Source organism: Desmodus rotundus, chromosome 10, assembly GCF_022682495.2.
Source record: "Desmodus rotundus isolate HL8 chromosome 10, HLdesRot8A.1, whole genome shotgun sequence".
NCBI lineage: Eukaryota > Metazoa > Chordata > Mammalia > Chiroptera > Phyllostomidae > Desmodus > Desmodus rotundus.
Window position 1 is genome coordinate 24,607,652 of NC_071396.1, and position 21,357 is coordinate 24,629,008.

Consider the following 21,357-nt stretch of genomic DNA (forward strand, 5'->3'; position numbering starts at 1 on the left):
GTGGTTGACTCTCTTGTGGCCCCTACTGGGGACCCGGCCTGCAACCCAGGCATGTGCCCCGACTGGGAATTGAACCCGTGACCCTTTGGTTCACAGGCCAGTGCTCAGTCCACTGAGCCACACCAGCCAGGGCTTATTTTGTTTTTTAATTCAATTTGATAGATATGTATTTATTGCCATTATGTTCATATTTTTTAATGTGTTTCTTCTTAAAGAAATCCCATTGACATTTCATATAATATTGGTGATAAAACTTCTTTAGCTTTTTCTTGTCTGGGAAGCTCTTTATCTGTCCCTTGATTCTAAGTGATAGCTTTGCTGCGTAGAGCAATCTTGGTTTAAGTACTACTTTTCACGACTTTGGATGCTTCTTGCCAGTCCCTTTAGCTTGCATAGTTTCTGTTGAGAAATCAGCTGACAGTCTTATGAGAACGCTCCTTTAGGTAACGAACTGCTTTTCTCTGGCTGCTTTTAAGGTTCTCTCTTTACCTTTAACCTTTGGCATTTTAATTATGATGTGTCTCGGAGGGGGCCTCTTTGCATCCTTGAGGCTTTTATTCCAGTGGCTCTTTTCCTCATTTTTTGAATTTTTATTTGGGGCTTTTCCAAGGCTTTTATTTTGCTTATGAGATCCTCCTCTTCTGGGCTCCCTCCCTTCCTTGATCTCTGAGAACATTCACTTATTTGATGGCTTCATTCCAGTTTTTTATTGCTGCCACCTCTTGGGGCATGTCCTTTGCCTCTTTGCCTGTACTCTCCCCCGTGGTGACCCATTCGTGTGAGGCCGATTTCTGGGGGGTGTGTACTGGGCAGATCCCTTTGCCCTTGGCTGTGAGACGTCCCCAGACAGAGGTTTCGTATCTGCACCTCCTGGCTTCCAGGAGTTTCTCAGGCTCTCGATGAGTTTCGGTGTTTGATTCTTGACTCAGGATATCTGTACCCAGGTGGTCGGTGTACATTTGATTTCACACGTGGTCCCAGGGCAGCCGGTTCTCTGATTCTTTTGTGGGCTCTGTCTTACCCAGAGCTGTGTATGGGCAGAGTGTTGCCCTCAGGACCTGGCTGGGAGGTAGGTGATCCTGAGCGGCTCCCAGCCTTCTGCAGAAGCTCGGGTTCCGAGGGCCGCTGCAGGCAGTTTGGGTCTCAGGCGCAGAGCCTCTCGGCACCTGCTGGGTGTGCCCGTCTGAGTTCCGGTTTGCACCTTGGCTGTACATCTTTTAACAATTTTTTCACTGTCATATATTCACTGTTTCTCTATGTCTGGTGCAGATGGTTGGGGGTGGGGTGGAGGTGGTTGTTTCCACGTGGTTTAACCTCTGTTCGTTTTCAGTGTACAGGTGTTCCATGTAAGTATTTATAGTTGGGTTTTAAACATTTCTTTTACAGGAACCTAATCAACAAAACAAACAAGCAAGTGAAATAGAACCAGAGACACTGGAATTAAGAACAATCTGACAGTAACCAGAGGGGAGGTGGGAGGTGATAATGGGGGGAAGAGTTTTCAGGAGCAACTATAAAGGACTCATGGGCAAAACCAAGGCGGGGTGGAATCAGGGGAGGGAGGTGGGGGTGCCTGGGGTCTGGGGATAGTGATTGGGGGTAAATCCAGGCAACTATACTTGAACAACAATAAACCAATTAAAAAAAAAAGACTTCTCTCACAAAATACCTTACTATGGATTCTCAACCACTATGGCTCAAAGTTTCCAGTCTAGTTTTACAAATACAGACACTGGAAGTTTTTCCTTTATTATTTGAATGAAACTCAACTGAAGGAATTACGGGTCTAATGAGATTGGAAGCCCACTTGCTTTTAGGGTTTCTGAGTGAGGATTGTTTCTGTCATTTCAGTTGCATGCTGCCATCAGCCACCAGGTTGACCCGGAGGTGCTTGGTTTGGGTCTGGGCAGCGTCCTGCTGGGCAGCCTGAAGCAGACGGTGGTGGCCCTGGCCAGCAGTGCGGGCGTGCTGGGCACAGTGCAGGCGGCTGCACAGGCCGTGCTGCAGAGCGGGTGGTCGGTGCTGCTGCCCACGGCCGAGGAGCGGGCCCGGGCTCTCTCTGCGCTCCTGCCCTGTGCAGGTGGGCTGGGTGGGGAGCCAGGGGGTGGGGCTGGGGGGGAAGCAGGGAAGGGTGCGGGCAGGACAGGGCGTCAGCTCACATGGCCGAAAACTCTTTCCCTCTTCCAATTTCAGGCAACGAAGTTAACGTGAGTCCAGGCCGCCGCTTCATGATCGATCTCCTGGTGGGCAGCTTGATGGCTGACGGGGGCTTAGAGTCGGCCTTGAATGCGGCCATCACTGCAGAGATCCAGGTACGGCCCCAGGGGCGTGTGTGTGGGAGCCGAGGAGGCGGTCCTTCCAGTGGGGAGACGAGGCTGGAACGCCCGGCTGCTGCTCGTGAAGGAATAACAAGCAGCCTTTTGCCATAATTACTGAAAAACTCAAATAAGGCTTTCAGTAGCAACGCAGTATTTTTGGTGATTCAAGTCTTTTGCTAGTGTAAACATTTTTATTGGGATATGAAGCATGATTAAATGCACCCACTTTAAGTGCCCGTGGAAATGATGTGGACAGAGTTGTAGCGCATGCGCTCTGTTGTGTCTGCTGCACTGGCCTAGGTAACGGGCGTCCGAGCCATCTCTGCTGTATGTGTCTGCACTTTGCCCTTGCTGTTCGTGCGTGTGGCCCTCTGTCTGTCTGCTCTCACTTTCATAGACGTCACAGGGCTTCTGACTTTGAAAGGCTGCTCTGACCACGCCGTGCAGAGGCCTCCAGTGGGCACACACCTTTTCTCTTTAGCGAGGACTCTGAGTGAGAATCTGCTGCGTCCTGGGCTGCCTGAGAGCCCAGAGTAGCTGCGCCCTTTGCACCCGGCCCAGCCTGGAGGGAGCTCGCGCTCCGTCTTGACCTCACTGTGGGACCCGAGGGTGTCAACCTTCTGAACTTGACCTCTTCTTGGGTGGTTTGGTTCTCATTTGTATCTGCATGTGCTTATTGGCCATTATAATAGCTTCTTTTGTTGCTTTCATTGTATTACCTTTGATTTGAAAACTTACATTGACAAAGTCAGATGAAGTGTCTTTGAAAACAGAGTCAAGCCTGGCTGGTGTGGCTCAGTGGATTGAGTGCAGGCTTGCGAAGCAAAGGGTGGTGGGTTCAATTCCCAGTCAGGGCACATGCCTGGGTTGAGGGCCAGCTTCCCCAGTAGGGGGCGCTCAAGAGGCAACCACACATTGATGTCTCTTTCCCTCTCTTTCTCCTTCCCTTCCCCACTCTCTAAAAATAAATAAATAAAATCTTAAAAAAAGAAAGAAAACAGGCAAATACTTGGATTAAATTGAGGAACATGAGAAGAAATCCTAAGTGATCACGTTGCAAAGAATGGGGATTCTTTGCCTCCCTGTTCTTTTCCGGGCACTGTGCTTTATTTTCTTTTTCTCTTTTTACCTTGTCAGCCATGTCCCGTGGAAAAAGTTCCTTTAAAATTGCACTTTTTAGACGGGGACGTAAGTGCCATAGACGTGCAGAGATTTGCTGAGGTGTCGTGACCAGTGTGTGGCAGGTTTGCTGCCTCCAAGCCTCTGCCTTCTCGTCCTGGGCCCCACGAGGCCCCATGCGGCAGCTGGCCCGATGCGGGCACCGGGAGCGCACAGGCAGCGAGCTGGGGACCACGCGGGGGCCAGGCAGGCGCTGTGATGTGACCTCTGCAGTGTTTGTGGAGCCTGTTCATTCAGGTCGCAGATGTTTATTCTGGGTTTCCTGCGGGGGAGAGAGAGACCGACCTTCCGGGAGTGGGGGACAGCTACAGAGACACGCCGATTGTGACCTCTGCCACAATAATCAAGGTGCCAAAAAGTAACCAGAAGGCCATTTATTTTAAAACAGAAGTGTTTCGAAGCTACAGAACGGTAAAAGCAAACGAAAACCCCTGTCATTTCAGAATAACCATTGTTAATAGTTTTGGTGCGTAGTCTTCCAGAGTTTCAAAGATGCACGTGTTTACTGCTGATCTTGATAATGATGCCGGAATCGGTCTCACCGCTGTATGACTGCATCTTCCTCACTCATCAGCCGTGTTCACTGTCCATGCTGCTGCTGTGTCCGTTTGTCTGGTTGCGTTGGGGCAGTCTGTCATCTGGAAGAGGGATCACTTCTTTTTTTTTAAACAACTAACAACTTCCCATTGCTGACCATTGAGGGTTTAGACTTGACCTCTGTACGTTCATTTTTAGTTCCTGTAGATTATCAGCTACTGAGTATGAGAATGATGATTAGGGAAAAATTCTAGACTTGAACTTGCTGGGTCAAAAGCACACTCATTCAAAGCTTCCCGCGTTGCCTTTCTATCTGTAGGACTGGGTGGTCTCGTTCATCCCCGCCACTGAGGCGAGGTCCTTGTCCTGGACTCCCCAGGACTGGGGAGGGCTTTTCTTAGTGTTTAGGGGGTTCTGGCTTTTCACATTAGAACAGAAGCCCAGAAAGAAAGAGTGTCACTTTTTCACGGTAAATTTGGTTACTGGAACAATGCTTGGTACACAGTAGGTCCTCAGGCATATTGCTTTCATTAGATTGGCGAAAGATACCCCTCCTTGTTAGTACTTGCTTTTACTGAGATATACTTCACAAACACATACTGTAAGATCCACTGGTTTTAGTGTATAACTCAGTGATTTGTCTTGTGTATTCGCAGAGTGGCCATACCGCCGCTGCTCTGTGATCTCAGAACGTTCCCCTCAGTCCACAGGGCGGCTCTGTGTCTCCTACCAGACACGCCCCACCCCCACTCACCCAGCTGCTGACCACCACGGATCCACTTCCTGTCTCTGCCTACTTCCTGTTTAGCACCTTTCACAGAAACGGATTCCTGCAATTTGTGGCCTTTTGTGTCTCGCTTCTTTCACCCTGCGTAGTGTTTTCCAAGTGCATCCAGGTTGCAGCATCTCTGTTGCACTGTGTTTTTTTTAACTTGCCCAACGACATCCCTTTGTGTGGATACAGCGCGTTGCGTTTACCCGTTCATCAGCTGATGGTCTTTGGGTTGTTTCCACCGTTAAATCATGAAGGATGCTGTTAGGAACACTCATCTGTGAGTTGCTGCGCAGACATACGTTTTTATTTCTTACGGCTGCACACTTGTGCCGTGGAGTGGGGTGTTAGTTCAGTGTTCCGAGGAATGGCCCGATGGCTTCCGTACATGGCCGCGCCGTTTTACCTTTCAGTCGCAGTGCGTGGGGGTCCCCGTGTCTCCACACCCTTGCCAGTGCTTGCCTCTCTCCACTGTGTTCCGTGTAGTCACCCAGGCATTGCCGACGGTGGCTGACCGTCAAGCATCCTTTCCTGTGCTTATCCACCACTTGTTTATCTTGTCTGAAGACACCACGTCTTGCAATCCTTTGCCTGTTTTTAAATCGGGTCGCTAGAACTGTTGAGCTATAAGGATTTGCTCTGCATTCTGGACACGTGTCTCTTTCCTGATATATGACTTGGGAATACATCCTTTCATTCTGCGCCTTGTTGTTGACGTCTGCCAAGCAGACAAACTGTGTGCTTGCGCAGATCACCTGGGGTGTCTGTGAGCGCCAGCAGCAGGGGTCAGGATTTTAGGGACGTCCCAGGAGGGGGCTGGGGACCATCAGCACTGGCAGCCTGGATATTGGGTTTCTAGGTCCAGCAACTGAGCAGCAGAGCGACAGAATTTCAGCAGGTGGGCGTGGGCCAGTGTCTCCTGGTGTGTGAGTTGGCGAAGGGACAGCCGGGCTGTGGGACCAGGGCTCAGCCCAGGGTGTCTCCACACCTGTTCCTAAGATAACTGGTAACCGGACTCTGTTTTATGAATTATAGGACATCGAGGCCAAAAAAGAAGCCCAGAAGGAAAAAGAAATTGACGAACAGGAAGCAAATGCCTCGACATTTCACAGAAGTAGGACTCCGTTGGATAAAGACCTTATTAACACAGGCATCTATGAATCTTCTGGAAAACAGTGCTTGCCTCTGGTTCAGCTCATTCAACAGCTTCTTAGGTAAATGGTATTAGATATGTTTTAACGGGATTGTTGCTTTCATATGAAGATAGTCGAGTTGGGAACTAGGGTCTCAAAAATGTGTTTGGCTGTTGAGGAAATACTCTGAAAATCACCTCGGGTAGGCTTTAGGATAATAAAGAGCAGAATCTTGAGTACCGACAAGAGGGCAGGCTGGAGCGCTGTAGGAGGGAGAGCTGGAGACACTAACAACTTTCACTCGGAGAAGATTGGGTTGTGCGACAAACCCGGGAGGAGATTCTTGCCCTCGTTCCCGAGCAGGCAGGAGCACACAGAAATCGTGGAGGTCAGGTCGCCTTTTAAAAAGCTGGTTGTGCCATTGCCTCATTCTGCGCGTCGTCTTCTGCACCTGTTGCTTTGTGAGACAAACGTGAGTGTGGAAGTTGAAGTAAGTAAAAGAATGGCGAGCATGGGTTTTGAAGGATTCATCAGGAAGAGGTGAGACTCGGTCCGACTCAGGACACACACAGAGGCTGACATTGACAAGGGCGGAAGCGGTCCCACGTGGTTGTCGAGGGATGTCCACAGGCCCTTCCATGCCTTCCATTCAGAAAGGGAGGAGGAGGGCAGCTGCTGACGGCTTTGGGCACTGCCCCGCTCTGTGACAGAGTCTGCCCTGTGGGAGCTGGCTCCTGGTTTGTCGTCCATGCACTGAGACAGGAGAGGCCTATGGGCGGGCTCAGGCAGCCAGGTCCCGGCAGCAGGAGCCTCTGTGTGTGCGTCCAGAGCAGCAGCGGCTGGTGCGCCTGGGCTCACAGTGAACTTTTATTTTATTTATTTATTTTTTAAAAGATTTTATTTATTTATTTTTTGAGGGGAAAAGGAGGGGGAAAGAGAGGGAGAGAAACATCAATGTGTAGTTTCCTCTTGAGCACCCCCTACTGGGCACCTGGCCTGCAACCCAGGCATGTGCCCTGACTGGGAATCAAACCTGTGATGCTTTGGTTTGCAGGCCAGCACTCAGTCCACTGAGCTACACCAGCCAGGGTGGGCACACAGTGAACTTTTAGAAGAGGGGGTGTTTAGCTCCAGCTGGTGTGGTTCAGTGGGTTGGGTGTCGTCCTGCAGACTGAAAGGTCACTGGTTCAGTTCTCAGTCAGTGCGTATACGCCTGGGTTGTGGGTTGGGTCCCTATCCCCTGTCGGAGAGGCAACCGATTGATATGTTTCTCTCTCACGTTGCTGTTTCTCTCCCTTTCTTTCTCCTCCCCTCCCCTCTCTCTAAAATTAATAATAATTTTAAAAATTAAAAAAAACAAAAGGGAGTTTTCGAGCAAGTTCCTCACATAGAGTTTAGTAAGTGCTGACACTAAAAACCCTTTTTCTAATTTTGGAGTTTTTCTAATCTGTGAATATTTCCTTTGATCAGTATTTTGCACATTCTGATCTTTAGTATAACACCTGGAAGTCTAGTGAATTAACTCAGTGTGGTTGGTGGTGGGAAGAAGCTAAGACCTGGGTTATCAGGGTGGCAACCCAGCACCAAGCAGACTGGTGGGTCGGCGCGCCCACCTTTGTTTGGTGCAGGATGGGAGAGTAGGCGGAGCCCAGGCTCTCAGCGGCTCTGCATACAAGCTGGAGAGCTGGGGGGAGCCCTGGTGTCCCCTGCTTCTGTCTGTCCCCACTACACTGCTGTTCGTGCCGGGTGCCATGGACAGGTCGTCCTCAAACCTGCGCCCCATCAGGGATCCCACGCGTGCAGCAGAGTGCCTGCCCGCCGCCTGGTATCGTGCAGAGGCCCCGACTCGCCCGCCCTGTGGCCGTCCCAGGGGTCAACCCGCTGGCCCTCACCCTCCTGGCTGGGAGGGGGCTGCGTGATAGGGCTTCTCTGACAGCAGCCCCAGGGCTATACCCAATCCCCCCTTCTCTTCACATGCCGGGCATCAGGCTTTCCCACCTGGCACTGGACCACCCCTGGGCGGCATGTCTCATCTGGTGATCCGGTCCCCTCTCATCTGCCTTCACAGTGACGTCAGAGTTACTTCCCCACCCCCCGCACAAACAGGAGGCCACTCTCCTCGCGGGACCCCAGTGGCTCAGCATTACAGGCGTAGTCCCCGCGGCCTGGCACTCCGTCCCTGCCTCGCCTTGCTCCCTTCTCTGCTGGACCACCCTGTCCGTTCTTTGCATTCTGCTCAGGGAGCCGGATTGCTGACCGCTGTCCCACGGGGACCTTCCGGGACACGCGTTTCTTCTCCTTCTTCCCCCTGGTTGATGGTCCTTGGCTCACATCAAAATTGGAGCCTCTGCTTCTTTCCTTGCTGTCATATTCTCCAAACACCCGTGACCCTGAGCTGGGTCAGTTACCCACTTTCGTCCTCTTTCGTCTGTACTCTGTGAGCCTTGAGGATCCCCACGTGGTGCCCCTGGGTGCTCCTCAAAAGTCTGAAGTCAGACGTGAGAGGCAGACACAGAAATGCGAGCGATTCTTGTCTTCAGGAATGCAGCCTTGGTCAAAAAGTGACTACACAGTTGTTCCTTCCCAGGGGCTGTATGGGAGTTTCTATCACCCTGGAACCTCCCATGCAGCCCACAGGGGCCCGTTTGCAGAGCGGAGGGCAGCGTCCTATCTCCCACGTCCTCTCTGCCTCCTGCTCACTTTGGGCAGAGACTGAGCCATTACAGGCACCCCTGACACTGTGGGGGGACAGACCAGCTGCAGGTCACAGCCTGTTTCTGACTTCAGTGTGTCGTGATTTTGAAAGACACCTTCACTGTCTAAAACACACATAACTCGCTTCATTTCGCACTTCTCTCACACCTGCATAGAAACATCGCTTCCCAGACGGTGGCCAGATTGAAAGACGTGGCCCGGCGCATTTCATCATGTATGGACTTCGAGCAGCAGAGTCGGGACAGATCTGCGTCCTTGGACTTGCTGCTGCGGTTTCAGCGCCTACTTATCAGTAAACTGTACCCAGGAGAAAGTATCTGTCAGATGGCAGAGGTTCCTAGTAAGTTGCCTAGCATGTTAATGTCTTGTAAGTGTCAGGCTTTTCCTGACCTGCCTGTACTGCCTGTTGTGCCCGTGCAGATGCGCGTTTCTCGTACTGTGGAAATCCACTTTTTTCTGATGAATCCTTCTGTCTTAGACTCATCAGTGTTTTTAATCTCGTTGTCTTAACATTACATTCCCTTAGACACCACAAATAGCATCCTTTCTTTCCACCCAGGTTAGTCTGGTGGGCGATTTGCCACACTCATTGCACGTGTCAGTGATGAACGGATTGGGACTGACGTAGTGTGGGAAGAGAATGGTGCCACCGCACATGCGCGTCACGCTGGGAAGCGGGGTAGAGGGAGTGGGAGGGGTGAGTCAGCACTGGGGCCAGACTGGGTCTCAGTTGTAGTTCTGGTTTATTGGCTGGTGGCCTGGGGACTCGGTCTGCTGGGGGCTGCTGATTGATTGCTCCCTTGCAGAATTGGGGTGACAGCTGAGGGAGCCTACAAGGATTAAAATAGGACAATATGTGAGTGCCCTGCTCTGCGGGGCACAGAGAGAGGCCCCTTGTGGCTCTCCCGAAGCTAGCTCTCTGTCACGGATGGAGAGCCTTCCTGCTCTTGTTAGTTTTTTCAGAGCTAGTCTGTTCTACACTAACTTAGTTACCTCCTGCAAAGAATGAGGCTCTTGTAGATGATGGACGGTTTCAGACTGAAATAAGGGAGCTTCAGGTCTAAAAGAGGTGACCGTCTCGAAGACATGAAGTCACAGGGACTGAAAAGCTAGCAGGAACCGTGGAGGGAGAAAAGTCGCAACTTTATGAGATCGAAGGACACCTTAGTTCATTGGGAATAATTGACAAGCGTTAAGACCTGGACGTAGTTAACATCGTATAGTTAACATAAGGCTTTAAGAAAAACTCTAAATTATGACATTAGTGTTTACGTACCCAGGGTTTCTAGGTACTGGCTAGGACAGCGCCTGAAAATCATCATAACCCAATGCACTGTGTTTCAAATGGTGTGATGTAAATCAGCCGAAGTTATTGTAGGTGATAGCGAAGGAGTGAGTCAGTCACTTTATTTACAAAGTGAATTTGAGTAGCGAACATGACATTTTCTTACTCCTCCTCCAAGGTCCCGAGCTCATGGGGGTGGGTTCCCTGCTGAAGAAGTACACGGCCCTCCTGTGCACCCACATCGGGGACATTCTGCCTGTGGCCGCCAGCATCGCGTCCGCCAGCTGGCGCCACTTTGCCGAGGTGGCCAGCATCGTGGAAGGGGACTTCACTGGTACGGTTCCTGTCTGCTGCCTGCGCACGTTATTTTCAGAGAGTGATGAGAGTTACAATTTGTCATTGCCTGGTAACCCGCTGCCCTTTGCCCTTTGTTCTGTGGGTACGTTACTGCCAATTACCTTGTTGAGCAACCTGGTACTGGAATCAGACCACTGTAAATATGATCAGTGGCTTAGAGTCATATCCATTATTGACACTCCAGTAATGAGTTCCGTGGTGATTGTCTAGTTCGGTTTCAGCCGCATAAAAATTAGTTGCCCCAGCCCTGGCTGGTGTGGCTCAGTGGATTGAGTGTCAGACTGCAAACCAAAGGGTCGCTGGTTCGATTCCCAGTCAGGGCACATGTGGGCCATGTCCCCAGTAGGGGGCGCATGAGAGGCAACCACACACTGATGTTTCCTTGTCTCCCTCCCTTCCCCTCTCTCTAAAAATAATAAATAATATCTTTAAAAAATCTGTTGCCCCTTTCAGGACCTTTATAAATTCCGATATTGCTTAATATTTTTCAACTTAATTCTGTGACAGTAGATGAGGAATATTGAGTGCTTTTTTCCCGATAGTAAACTAGTTGTAGACACTTTCTTTCTCTGAATAAAAGATTTTAGTTAATACTTTTGCGTTGAAACAGTGGTTTTGAAATATGTTCTTGTAACTCAAAGGGTCCTATTTGACATCTCTATCTGTCTCTTTCAAAATGAAAGATAAAATACTCCCGTAGAACTACGGGACTGACATTCCGTATTTTGTGATTTTTCAGAATTTAAACATCGAGCAGGCAGATAAACTGGTTTTCTCTAGGATAAACCGCTTTTGTTTAAATCTCAGTGCTTTTTAAAATTTTTTTGCCTTTTCCTCTCTAGGTGTCCTCCTTCCAGAACTTGTAGTTTCCATCGTCCTTCTACTCAGTAAAAACGCCAGTCTCATGCAGGAGGCCGGCGCAGTCCCGCTGCTGGGCGGCCTCTTAGAGCAGCTGGACCGCTTCAATGACCTGGCGCCGGGGAAGGAGAGAGACGACCAGGAAGAGTTGGCGTGGCCCGGCATCATGGGTACGGCACCTTCACGCACGGGGCTCTTCTGAGCAGGCTCTGCCCTGGTCTGGCCTGGTCTGGCCTCTCCATCGGAAAGACTCGGCGATCGGGAAGACCTTGTACCTGCTGTTTTTACCGCTGGTGGTAGCGCTAAGAGGACAGTGGAGATGATTTCAGTCAGGAGACATTTAGGTTGCATTTAAGGAACGCTTTTCTCTTAGAAATAGCTGTGATGTCCTGAAGCGGATGGCTTTAAAAGCCCTGGGAAACCCTTCCCTGGGTGTCTCCCGAAGGGGCCGTGGAGGTGCTTCGGTAGGTGCAGGTTTGGAGGCAGCCGGTGACTTTCTGCACCGTTAGTGTCATCTGATAGCAGTGCGGGTGCAGGCCCTGGGTCGGCCAGGCGCTCCCCGTCCCAGCCGCTGCCTGGAGTGCTCACCCTACCCTTGTGGGACGAGACTTGTCTTCTTACCTGGACGTTTTGAGTCTCCGTAACCACACTCTCAATGGTTTCGACTTCCTGGACTCATGGAATTAGTTGAAGTTGTGGTCCGGCTTTTCATTTTATTACCAGGAGGCCACATCTGGGCAATACTAAATTCCCAAAGTGAGGAGGGGGAATTGAGGCCATCGGATCTGAAATTATTATGATACAAGTAAATATTTTGATCAATTGCACACCTTTTTAAATTGGAAAAAGTGGCCAAAACAAGCTTTACATTATAATTGTATAGTACTTTCCAATTAATAATTCATCTCTAAAAATTAAAAAAAAAACCACCTTTTATAGGGAAGCTCAAGCCAGGTGGGCTGTTTCTCTCCCACTAGCAGTCGTCCCAAGGAAGGTGGTCTTAGATTGTTGGGTGTGGTTTTTACGTTTTATAATGTAGCACTCTTTTATATTTTTAGCATCATTCACCTACTTTTGTGAACTAAATGGGTATTTGTTGTTTTGTCTTTATACAAAGTATGCTTGAGGGCATTTAATTGGATCAGCAGTTCCCACTCACTCATTTTAAAGCCTGTTTTTGGCCCTGGCTGGTGTCACTCAGTGGATTGAGTACAGGCCTGTGAACCAAAGGATCACCGGTTCGATTCCCAGTCAGGGCACATGCCTGGGTTGTGGGCCAGGTCCCCAGTAGGGGGCATGCGAGAGGCAACCACACATGGGTGTTTCTCTACCTTCCTTTCTTCCTCCCTTCTCCTCTCTCTAAAAAGAAAAATAAATAAAATCTTTAAAAAAAAGATTAAAAAATAAAAAGTTCTCCAGGTTGCAGTTGGTTGATAAGTGCTTCCGGTCTCTCATTCCCCCACTTCCCTGTGACCAGTTTTCACAATACTCAGTTGGCATCCTAGGGCTTCCAAAGGGGACCAGTGACTTTTTTGGAGTATCATTATGAACTTGTAGAACTTTACTGACTTGATGTTCATTAACTTACTTACTTTTTTTGCTTTTCTTTTTTTCCTAACACATACATTTAAAGCTATAAATGCCATCAAACGTACATTCAGCTGGATGTCAGTATTGTTTATTTCCATGCATTTTCTAATTTCCACAGTCATTTTTTTTCTGGGAATTTTGGGTGACTTATAAATACATTTCACAGTTTTCAAGTCTATAGAGGATTTTTATTTTATTTTGTTGCCTATTCTAATTTAACCACATCGTGGTCAGCGCACACGCTCTGTAACAGTAAATCTTTGAAATTGTTGTAATTTCCTCTGTTGCCTGGTCTAGGGTCAGGTTTGCAAATGCTGCTGCCGTGGTGGTGTTTCTGTTTGTTTAAAATCACTCCGTGTCCTTGCTGAACTTTTGCACGTCGGGCGGTGTGTTACTCTCCTGTTCTGGTTGTGAATTTGGCTGTTTCCCCTTGTATTTCTTCCACACAGTTCTAGTCATTATATCTATGCATCGACCGATTGATTGATGATGGTCTCTCTATATGCAGAGTCGTTTTTTACGGGACAGAACTGTAGAAACAATGAGGAGGTGACCCTCATTCGCAAAGCTGACTTGGAGAACCACAATAAAGACGGGGGCTTCTGGACCGTCATCGACGGGAAAGTGTACGACATTAAGGACTTCCAGGCCCAGTCCCTTACCGGCAGCAGCATTCTCGGTAAGGGCTCGCCTTTCTTGCAGGGCTGGACGCTGTAGCCTGCGTCATTTTAAGCAACACGTGAGGCTTTTCCTTTCTTTTATACATATATGTATGCATTTTAAGTAACTTTATCGGGGCTACATTGGTTTATAAAATCATGTAACTTCCAAGTGTGCAATTCCGTACTACATCAGCTGTATATCGTGTTGTGTGTTAACCGCCCAAAGTCTATTCTCCTTCATTCCCTCTCCACGTGTCCCCCCTTTATCCCCTTGGAACTGCTCCCCACCCCGCTTCCCTCTGGTCATCACCATAGTCTCTGCCTGTGAGGTTTTTTATTTTTTGTTTAACCCCTTCCCCTTTTCACCCAGCCCCCAGTCCTCCTCCCCTCTGACCGCTGTCCGTCTGTCCTCTGTGTCTGTGAGTCTGTCTCTATTTTGCTCATTAGATTCCACATATAAGTGAAATCGTATGGTCTTTCTCTGACCGGTTTATTTCACTCAACATAATGCTGTCTGGGTCCACACATGCTGTTGCAAAAGTTAAGATTTCCTTTTTTTTTTTTTTTTTTTAAAGCAGACAAGGAGTATTCCATTATGTAAATATATCACAGCTTTTTTAATTCACTCATCTACTGATGGGCAGTTTGGTTGCTTCGGAATCTTGGTTATTATAAATAACACTGCAGTAAAGGTGGGGGTGCATATATTCTTTTGAGTTAGTGATCGGGGTTTCTTTGGATACATTCCCCAAACTGTAAAGATTGGGTCAGTTATAAAGACAGTTCCATTTTTAATATTTTGAGGTCCCTCCATACTGGTTCCCACGGGGGATGCACCAGTCTGCATTCCCACCAACACTGCATGAGGGTCCCCTTTCTCCACATCCTCTCCAACACTTGCTGTTTGTGGATTTATTGATGGTGGCCATTCTGACAGGTGGGAGGTGGTATCTCAGTGTGCTTTTAATTTGCATCTCTGATGATCAGTGACATTGAGTATCTTTTCACGTATCTGTTGGCCATTTGTATGTCTTCTGCGGAAAAGTGTCGATTTGGGTCCTTTGCTCAGTTTTTCATTGGATTGTGTTTTTTTGTTTTTTTTTTAACTTGAGTTCTGTAAGTTCTTTATAAATTTTGGGTGCTAATCCCTTAGCAGATGTATCATTGCCAATACGTTCTCCCATTCAGTGGGTTGTCTTTTCATTTTGTTGCAGGTTTCCTTTGCTGTGTAAAAGCATTTTAGTTTGCTGTAGTTCCATTTGTTTAGTTTTTTTCTTTTATCTCCTTTGCCTGAGAAGAAAGATCAGAAAAAAATGTTACTACGAGAAATGTCAGAGATTTTTTTTTTAAGATTTTATTTGTTCATTTTTAGAGAGAGAGGAAGAGAAGGAGAAAGACAGGGAGAGAAATATCAATGTGTGGTTGCCTCTCGTGCGCCCCGTACTGAGGACCTGGCCCGCAACCCAGGCATGTGCCCTGACTGAGAATCGAACTGGCAACCCTTTGGTTCTCAGCCCGCACTCAATCCACCGAGCTACACCAGCCAGGGCGAGAAATGTTAGAGATTTTACTGCCTATGTTTTCTTCTAGAAATTTTATGGTTTTAAGTCTTACATTGAAGTCTTTAATCTATTTTGAGTTTATTCTTCTATATGGTGTGAGGAAGTGGTCACGTTTCATTTTTTGGCACATATCTGTCCAGTTTTCCCGACACCATTTATGGAAGAGAGTGTCTTTACCCCACTGTATTCTTGCCTCCTTTGTCATGTATTAATTGACCACAAAGGCAAGCAGTTGTTTCTGGGCTCTCTGTTCTGTGCCATGGACCTATGTGTCTGTTTTTACGCCAGCACCATGTCGTTTGGGTTACCATGGCCTTGTGGCATAGTTTGGTATCAGGTAGTGTGATACCTTCAACTTTGTAAAGATCGTTGAAGCTATTTGGGGTCTTCTGTGGTTCCGTAAAAACTTTTGGAATATTTGTTCTAGTTCGGTGAAATACACCATTGGTGTTTTGATAGGAATTGCGTTGAATCTATAGATTGTTCTGGGCAGTATGGACATTTTAATGATGTTCATTCTTCCTATTCCTGAACACGGTATAAAAGCTTTTGGATTTTCAGTGATCGGTTTGGTGCTTCTCCTGAACCTTCACATTTTAAACCCTCTATGATTTTGGTGTCTCTCCTGTCAAGGAATTCAGGTACATTCGAAGCATTGCTCATTATACAGTTTTTTGTTCCAACAGTTATTAGAACGTGTTCCAGGTTCTCAATTGGCCCAGGCAGCCCTGGGAGAGGGTGAGAGATCATTAACCATCTGAATCTACTTCCTGTCACCGTTTCTGTGGGGGGGGCGGTGTGGGCAGATTGTATGGATCACGTCAATTTGTCATTTGTTTCAGCTCAGTTTGCCGGGGAAGACCCAGTGGTAGCTCTGGAAGCCGCTCTCCAGTTTGAAGACACGCGGGAGTCCATGCACGCCTTCTGTGTGGGCCACTACCTGGAGGTGAGGCTGCGGGAGGCGAGCGCCACCTGGCGGGCGGCCCCGGCCTTGCTCTGTGTATTGACTCGGGGTGGCTTTAACCGGGAACTATGGAGGCCAGGCCTTTTGTGGGGTGGGGGTGGGTGTATCATTACGTGGTAATCATACAGATGCTCTAGAGGCCTTTTTATAAGTAAATTTACATTTATGCATGTTCAGATTGATGATGTATGTACTGCTCTTAAAACCTGACTTTTAACATTATTAACTTGTAAGAAACATGGCTACTCCCACACATAATAGACAGGTTAACGTTTGGTATTTATCATTTCATTGTAAGCTTATGTGGAAATTTGGAAGGATTTACCGTCTTGGGGTTAATGACGTCCCATATTTTGGGGGGAAGAACTATCTAGTAGTGTAATCCGTTAGAATAGAAATAGGTCCTTTCTACTTATTCCTATGCATTGGTATTTATATACTGGGATCGGCTTTCCAGGTATGGCTATAGAGGCAGTAAAGTTTATTAAATACAACAAAGGTAGGGCTTGAAGCACTGTATTTGAAATGTGTCTGGTGCGACAGGCACAGTTTAAGGTTATTTTCATGTCAACTGTGTCTTTTCCATTTGCATGAATTTATTTCCTCCACGCACGGGCACCGTTGACTGACGCGGCAATGCTTGGCCTATTTAGGTCTCGCTGCAGGGTCTTCGTGTAATATTCTCTGAAGCGTTGGATACAGTCACTCTGGAGACTTCTACTTGATCCCATCACGGACGGGTGGCAAACACAAGGCCTGCGGGCCAAATTGGCCCTCCACCTTGTTTTATCTGGCCCGGCACCTTGTTTTTACCCGGTGGCAGCACTGAGCTCCTTGCCCCTAGTTAAGGAGTAGTTACATTTATACAGCCCTAAAGTTACATCTGGCCCTTTGAAGGCAACCGCGAAGCTGATGTGGCCCCTGTGAAAATACGTTTGACACCCCTGCCTAAGGCCTGCTCTAGGGAAGTCGCTTACTTTCTTTGGCTTCCCCCCCTACCAATCCCCGCAGACCTGAGCAGCCACTGTCCGCCTGTAGGATGTGTGCGGTTTCCGCTCCTGTCACTTTGCCAGGGGTGTGAGCTCACCGTGAGCAGACGTAGGAACAGGGGCGCAGAGCACACGCCTTCTTCCTCATGGCCGCACGTCTGGTCTGGGGATAGAAGCTGGTGCTCCTCTGGGTTTTATGGTTTGCATTGACCCTGTGTCCTCAGGCTGATGGTGACATTTCTCTTCCCCAGCCTGACCAAGAAGTCGTCACCATCCCAGACCTGGGGAGCCTGTCGTCACCTCTGATAGACACGGAGCGGAACCTGGGCCTGCTACTCGGGTTGCACGCCTCCTACCTGGCTATGAGCACGCCGCTGTCGCCCGTGGAGGTCGAATGTGCCAGTAAGAAAACTTTCGTTTTCCGCTGACAGATGGGCAGTTTATTTCAGCTGCACCTTATGGGCCGCGGGAGCAGGAGAGGAAGAATCGGCAAAGATGCTGATGATGAAAAGGAGGGTAATGAGACTCAACAGGTAGTTAGAACAAGCTGTGGCATTCACTTGCTGTCACCGTCTGTGGCAGCGGAGGGAGCCGACAAGTGTAGAGGGGGGTCCTGAGTGTGTTCTCCCGCGCACACCCTCTAACGCACAGATGGCAAACACAAGGCCCGCGGGCCAAATCCGCCCCTCCACCTTGTTTTATCTGGCCCAGCGCCTTGTTTCTACCCGGCAGCAGCACCGAGCTCTCGCTTGACAGTTGAGTAGTTACATGTATACAGTCCTAAAGTTACATTTGGCCCTTTGAAGGCAGTGGCCCCTAGTGAAAATGAGTTCGACACCCCTGCTCTAAAGGATGGGCCCAGCCCGTGGTGAGCAGCCTGCGTGCCCCGGAATCAACGCTCCGTGCATCAGCTTCTCCTGTCGGGAGTTCCGTTCTGCTTCAGTATTCTGTTTTCGCCACACTCAAATCAAATATAGCTTGGTATGGCAGCCTTGTAATCACCCACAGTAATTCAATTTCTTTTTTAAAAAAAATAATTATTTTTAGAGAGAAGGGAAGGGAGGGAAAAAGAGAGGGAGAGAAACCAGCAATATGTGGTTGCCTCTCATGCGCCCCCTACTGGGGACCTGGTCCACAACCCAGGCATGTGCCCTGACTGGGAATCGAATTGGCAACCCTTTGGTTTGCAGGCCATTGCTCAATCCACTGAGCTACACCAGCCAGGGCCAGTAATGAAATTTCTTCTAATACGGGCTTTTCTTCATGCGTTTGTGCATTTCCCCATCCATCTGTCCACCAACCATCCAACAGGCATTATCGAGTAATTACATGACCATTGAGCAGTGCAGGGCTTCGGGGTGCTGACCACCCACGCAGTTAGAAGCCTGTGTATAACTTAAGTCAGCGCTCTGTATGTGTGCATCCCTGAGCCCCAGGTTGCGGGTCAGTGGGAAAAACCGCCATGTAAGTGGAGGCGTGCAGTTGAAACCCGCGTTGTTCAAGGGTCATCTGTACCGGTGTGTGCTAGACACTCGGGGTGTCAGGTGCGTAATTAGACACACCCCTGCTTTTAGGTGCTTCCCATGTGCTGATGAGCCAGACAGGAGAAGCGGGTGAAGATACACAGGGTAGTGGATCAGTGGAGACAGTACGTGGTCCTGGGGGCGGAAAGGTCCGTAGCAGCAAACCACGTGTGAAATTGGAGACCAAGTAAACTGGTGTCTGAGCCTTGTGGGCAGAAATTCAGGCCCGTGAGGCACACCATTGAGAGGAGCGGGGCTTCTGGGTCCGGGCGGCTGTGATGCCCGATCTGGCAGCCGTCTGGAGCAGAGCCCTGCCCGCCCTGCTGTGTGCTGAGCCTTGCCGGGGTGGGGGCGGGCTCACCCGTCTCCCTCAAAGACCTGTGGGTCTGTGGGAAGAGAGGCTTCTTCTCCATCAGCCAGGGGGCAGGGCTGGGACGTGTCTGAGTAGAGGGAGGCAGAAGGTGGATGGCTTTGCTCTGATGCTGATGGAGGAGACTCAGTATCCACAAAGCACAGTAAAGCCACGTGCAGTGGAACAAGATATCCGTGTACAGTTACATAACCGTCTATGTGACTGGACTAGATGCGACTGTCATACAAACAATGCTGAATTTCACCGGCTAAGTGAAGCCCTCGGCTCTTCCTCTCTTTTCCCATTATTTACTTCTGAAGAGCGCACTCAGGGTTTTTTTAATGAATGTTTGCACGCGTGTCCTCCAGAGTGGCTGCAGTCGTCCATCTTCTCGGGAGGCCTGCAGACCAGCCAGATCCACTACAGCTACAATGAGGAGAAAGACGAGGACCACTGCAGCTCCCCCGGCGGCACCCCCGCCAGCAAGTCCCGCCTCTGCACCCACAAACGGGCCCTGGGCGACCACTCCCAGGCCTTCCTGCAAGCCCTGGCCGACAATAACATCCAGGATCACACTGTGAAGGTGTGCGAGGCCTGCCCGCCCTCGCCGTCCCCGTTTCCCTTGGGACTCTGATGTGTGTGAACGCTCGCTCTTCCATTAGCTTCACAGACTTGGTTTGCGTGCTCCTGGGGGGGGGGGAAGGGGTTGGAGGTGACAGGTTGGCGGGGTCACTGTGTCAGCGAGGCTGTAGAAGCGTGGCTGACTGCGGGTGCGTTGGAGGTCGCGCATAGTTTAGGTCTCCCGACGAGGCACCGGGGCGGCTCGGAAGTCACCTCCCGCTGTTTCTGTCGCAGGACTTCCTGTGCCAGATCGAGAGGTGCTGTAGGCAGTGCCACTTGACCACGCCAATCACGTTCCCTCCCGAACACCCCGTGGAAGAGGTGGGCCGCCTGCTGCTGTGCTGCCTCCTGAAACATGAAGATTTAGGTACGAAGCTCGGTGTTTTAATAGTCCTGCAGTCTCGGATGTCCGTGAAGTCCCCGGCCATTCCTACCTGACCCTCCTAAATGTCTCTTCCAGGGCACGTGGCCTTGTCTTTAGTTCATGCCGGCACGCTTGGTGTCGAGCAAGTGAAGTGCAGAGCGCTGCCGAAGTCTGTGGTGGATGTGTGTAGGGTTGTCTACCAAGCCAAGTGCTCCCTCATTAAGGTGCGTAGGGCCCGCGACTCTTCCTTCTGCGCTGTGTAGACGGTCGGTAGCATGTCGTTAAGCTGCCTTGTCATCTCTGACTTGGCAGACGCACCAGGAGCAGGGCCGTTCTTACAAGGAGGTCTGCGCGCCGGTCATCGAACGTTTGAGGTTCCTCTTTAATGAACTGAGACCCGCAGTCTGTAACGACCTCTCCATCATGTCCAAGTTCAAACTGCTGAGCTCCTTGCCCCGCTGGCGGAGGATCGCGCAGAAGATAATTCGAGAACGAAGGAAAAAGAGAGGTAAGGCCGGAATGGGTGGAAAGTGCTGTGCCAGGCGTGGTGGCACCTGGGATTGGATGATGCGGGTCGCTGGCTGCTGGGTGCCACCCGTGGTTCCCACCACAACCAGAGTGAGCGCTAGGGTCACATCGGCAAGCCCTGCCGACTTTTCCCAGACACCAGGTGTGGGTGCAACTTTGGGGTGGAATGGGTTGCGATTCAGTCGCTAGCACATTGAGGTGGAAAGAGGTAAGTGCTATAAACTAGATTATGCCGAAGGTGAAAACGCAATGCTTTTACCACTTGTCCTGCCAACGAGATGTGTGGGAAGGTTTGAGCTTTCAGTTTATCTCGTCATTCTTGTAAAGAAATATTTTTCTCTGGAAATATTGAGTTTTCTGATACACAGAGAATTGCTATAAAAGGAATTAGAAGAATTACTAGGATTTTCGGAAGCGATTGTGCAGGAATAATAGAAAAGACTCTTTGCGTTAAATAACCCAAATTTGAATAAAAATACAGTAGAATTCAGTCACTCGTAATTATAAATAAGTCTGCAGAAACTTCTGATTAGATTCTTTGGACTCATACTGACTTATTCAAAGACCAGCTCACTGAACAGCATTAATGACTGAGTGTTTGATGGAATCGTGAACAATAATGTTACGAAAGACTAACTTGTGCTAGAAACCATTTTGCTTGGATTGTTCCCCAGCAAACCCCAAACCACTAGAGATGCCCTGGGTCCGGGAGCTGGGGCCAGGACACTCCTGAGGTCCCTTCCAGGAGGGAGCCAGGACGCCGAGCAGAAGCAGGAGCTGGCGTCTCAGCTTTGGGGACAGCGCTCCCTCCCCAGCAGGTTACCAGCTGCGCCCATTCTGAGCCCACGCTGTCACCTCTTAAAGCGTCTTGTTGTGGGTTCATGTATTTAACTGTTTGCTGTTTGAAGCTCTCTTTTTTTCTTTTGTGAAAAAGAAAACCAAGTAGCACAAACAGTGATTCGCCTGTAGGGCTCGATAGGCCTCAGGAGACCTGTCGTGCTCCAGGTGCCATGGATTACTGAGAAAAGGTGCAGGTGACAGTGAGCAG

General features: G+C 49.4%; 1 protein-coding gene across 5 annotated transcripts in view; it reads left to right on the forward strand.

The window, feature by feature from the left end:
* HERC2 (HECT and RLD domain containing E3 ubiquitin protein ligase 2) overlaps window positions 1-21,357 on the forward strand; it is a 177,790-nt gene that overhangs the window by 63,840 nt on the left and 92,593 nt on the right. For all 5 annotated transcript variants that reach the window (XM_053913371.2, XM_053913370.1, XM_053913372.1 and 2 more), the window contains 13 exons: window positions 1,852-2,080; window positions 2,194-2,312; window positions 5,842-6,020; window positions 8,810-8,994; window positions 10,118-10,273; window positions 11,139-11,324; window positions 13,253-13,423; window positions 15,811-15,914; window positions 17,173-17,323; window positions 19,165-19,379; window positions 19,652-19,784; window positions 19,878-20,005; window positions 20,094-20,289. In XM_053913371.2, the coding sequence (XP_053769346.1) occupies window positions 1,852-2,080; window positions 2,194-2,312; window positions 5,842-6,020; window positions 8,810-8,994; window positions 10,118-10,273; window positions 11,139-11,324; window positions 13,253-13,423; window positions 15,811-15,914; window positions 17,173-17,323; window positions 19,165-19,379; window positions 19,652-19,784; window positions 19,878-20,005; window positions 20,094-20,289 (2,152 nt within the window). The remainder of the gene's footprint in view (window positions 1-1,851; window positions 2,081-2,193; window positions 2,313-5,841; window positions 6,021-8,809; window positions 8,995-10,117; window positions 10,274-11,138; window positions 11,325-13,252; window positions 13,424-15,810; window positions 15,915-17,172; window positions 17,324-19,164; window positions 19,380-19,651; window positions 19,785-19,877; window positions 20,006-20,093; window positions 20,290-21,357) is intronic.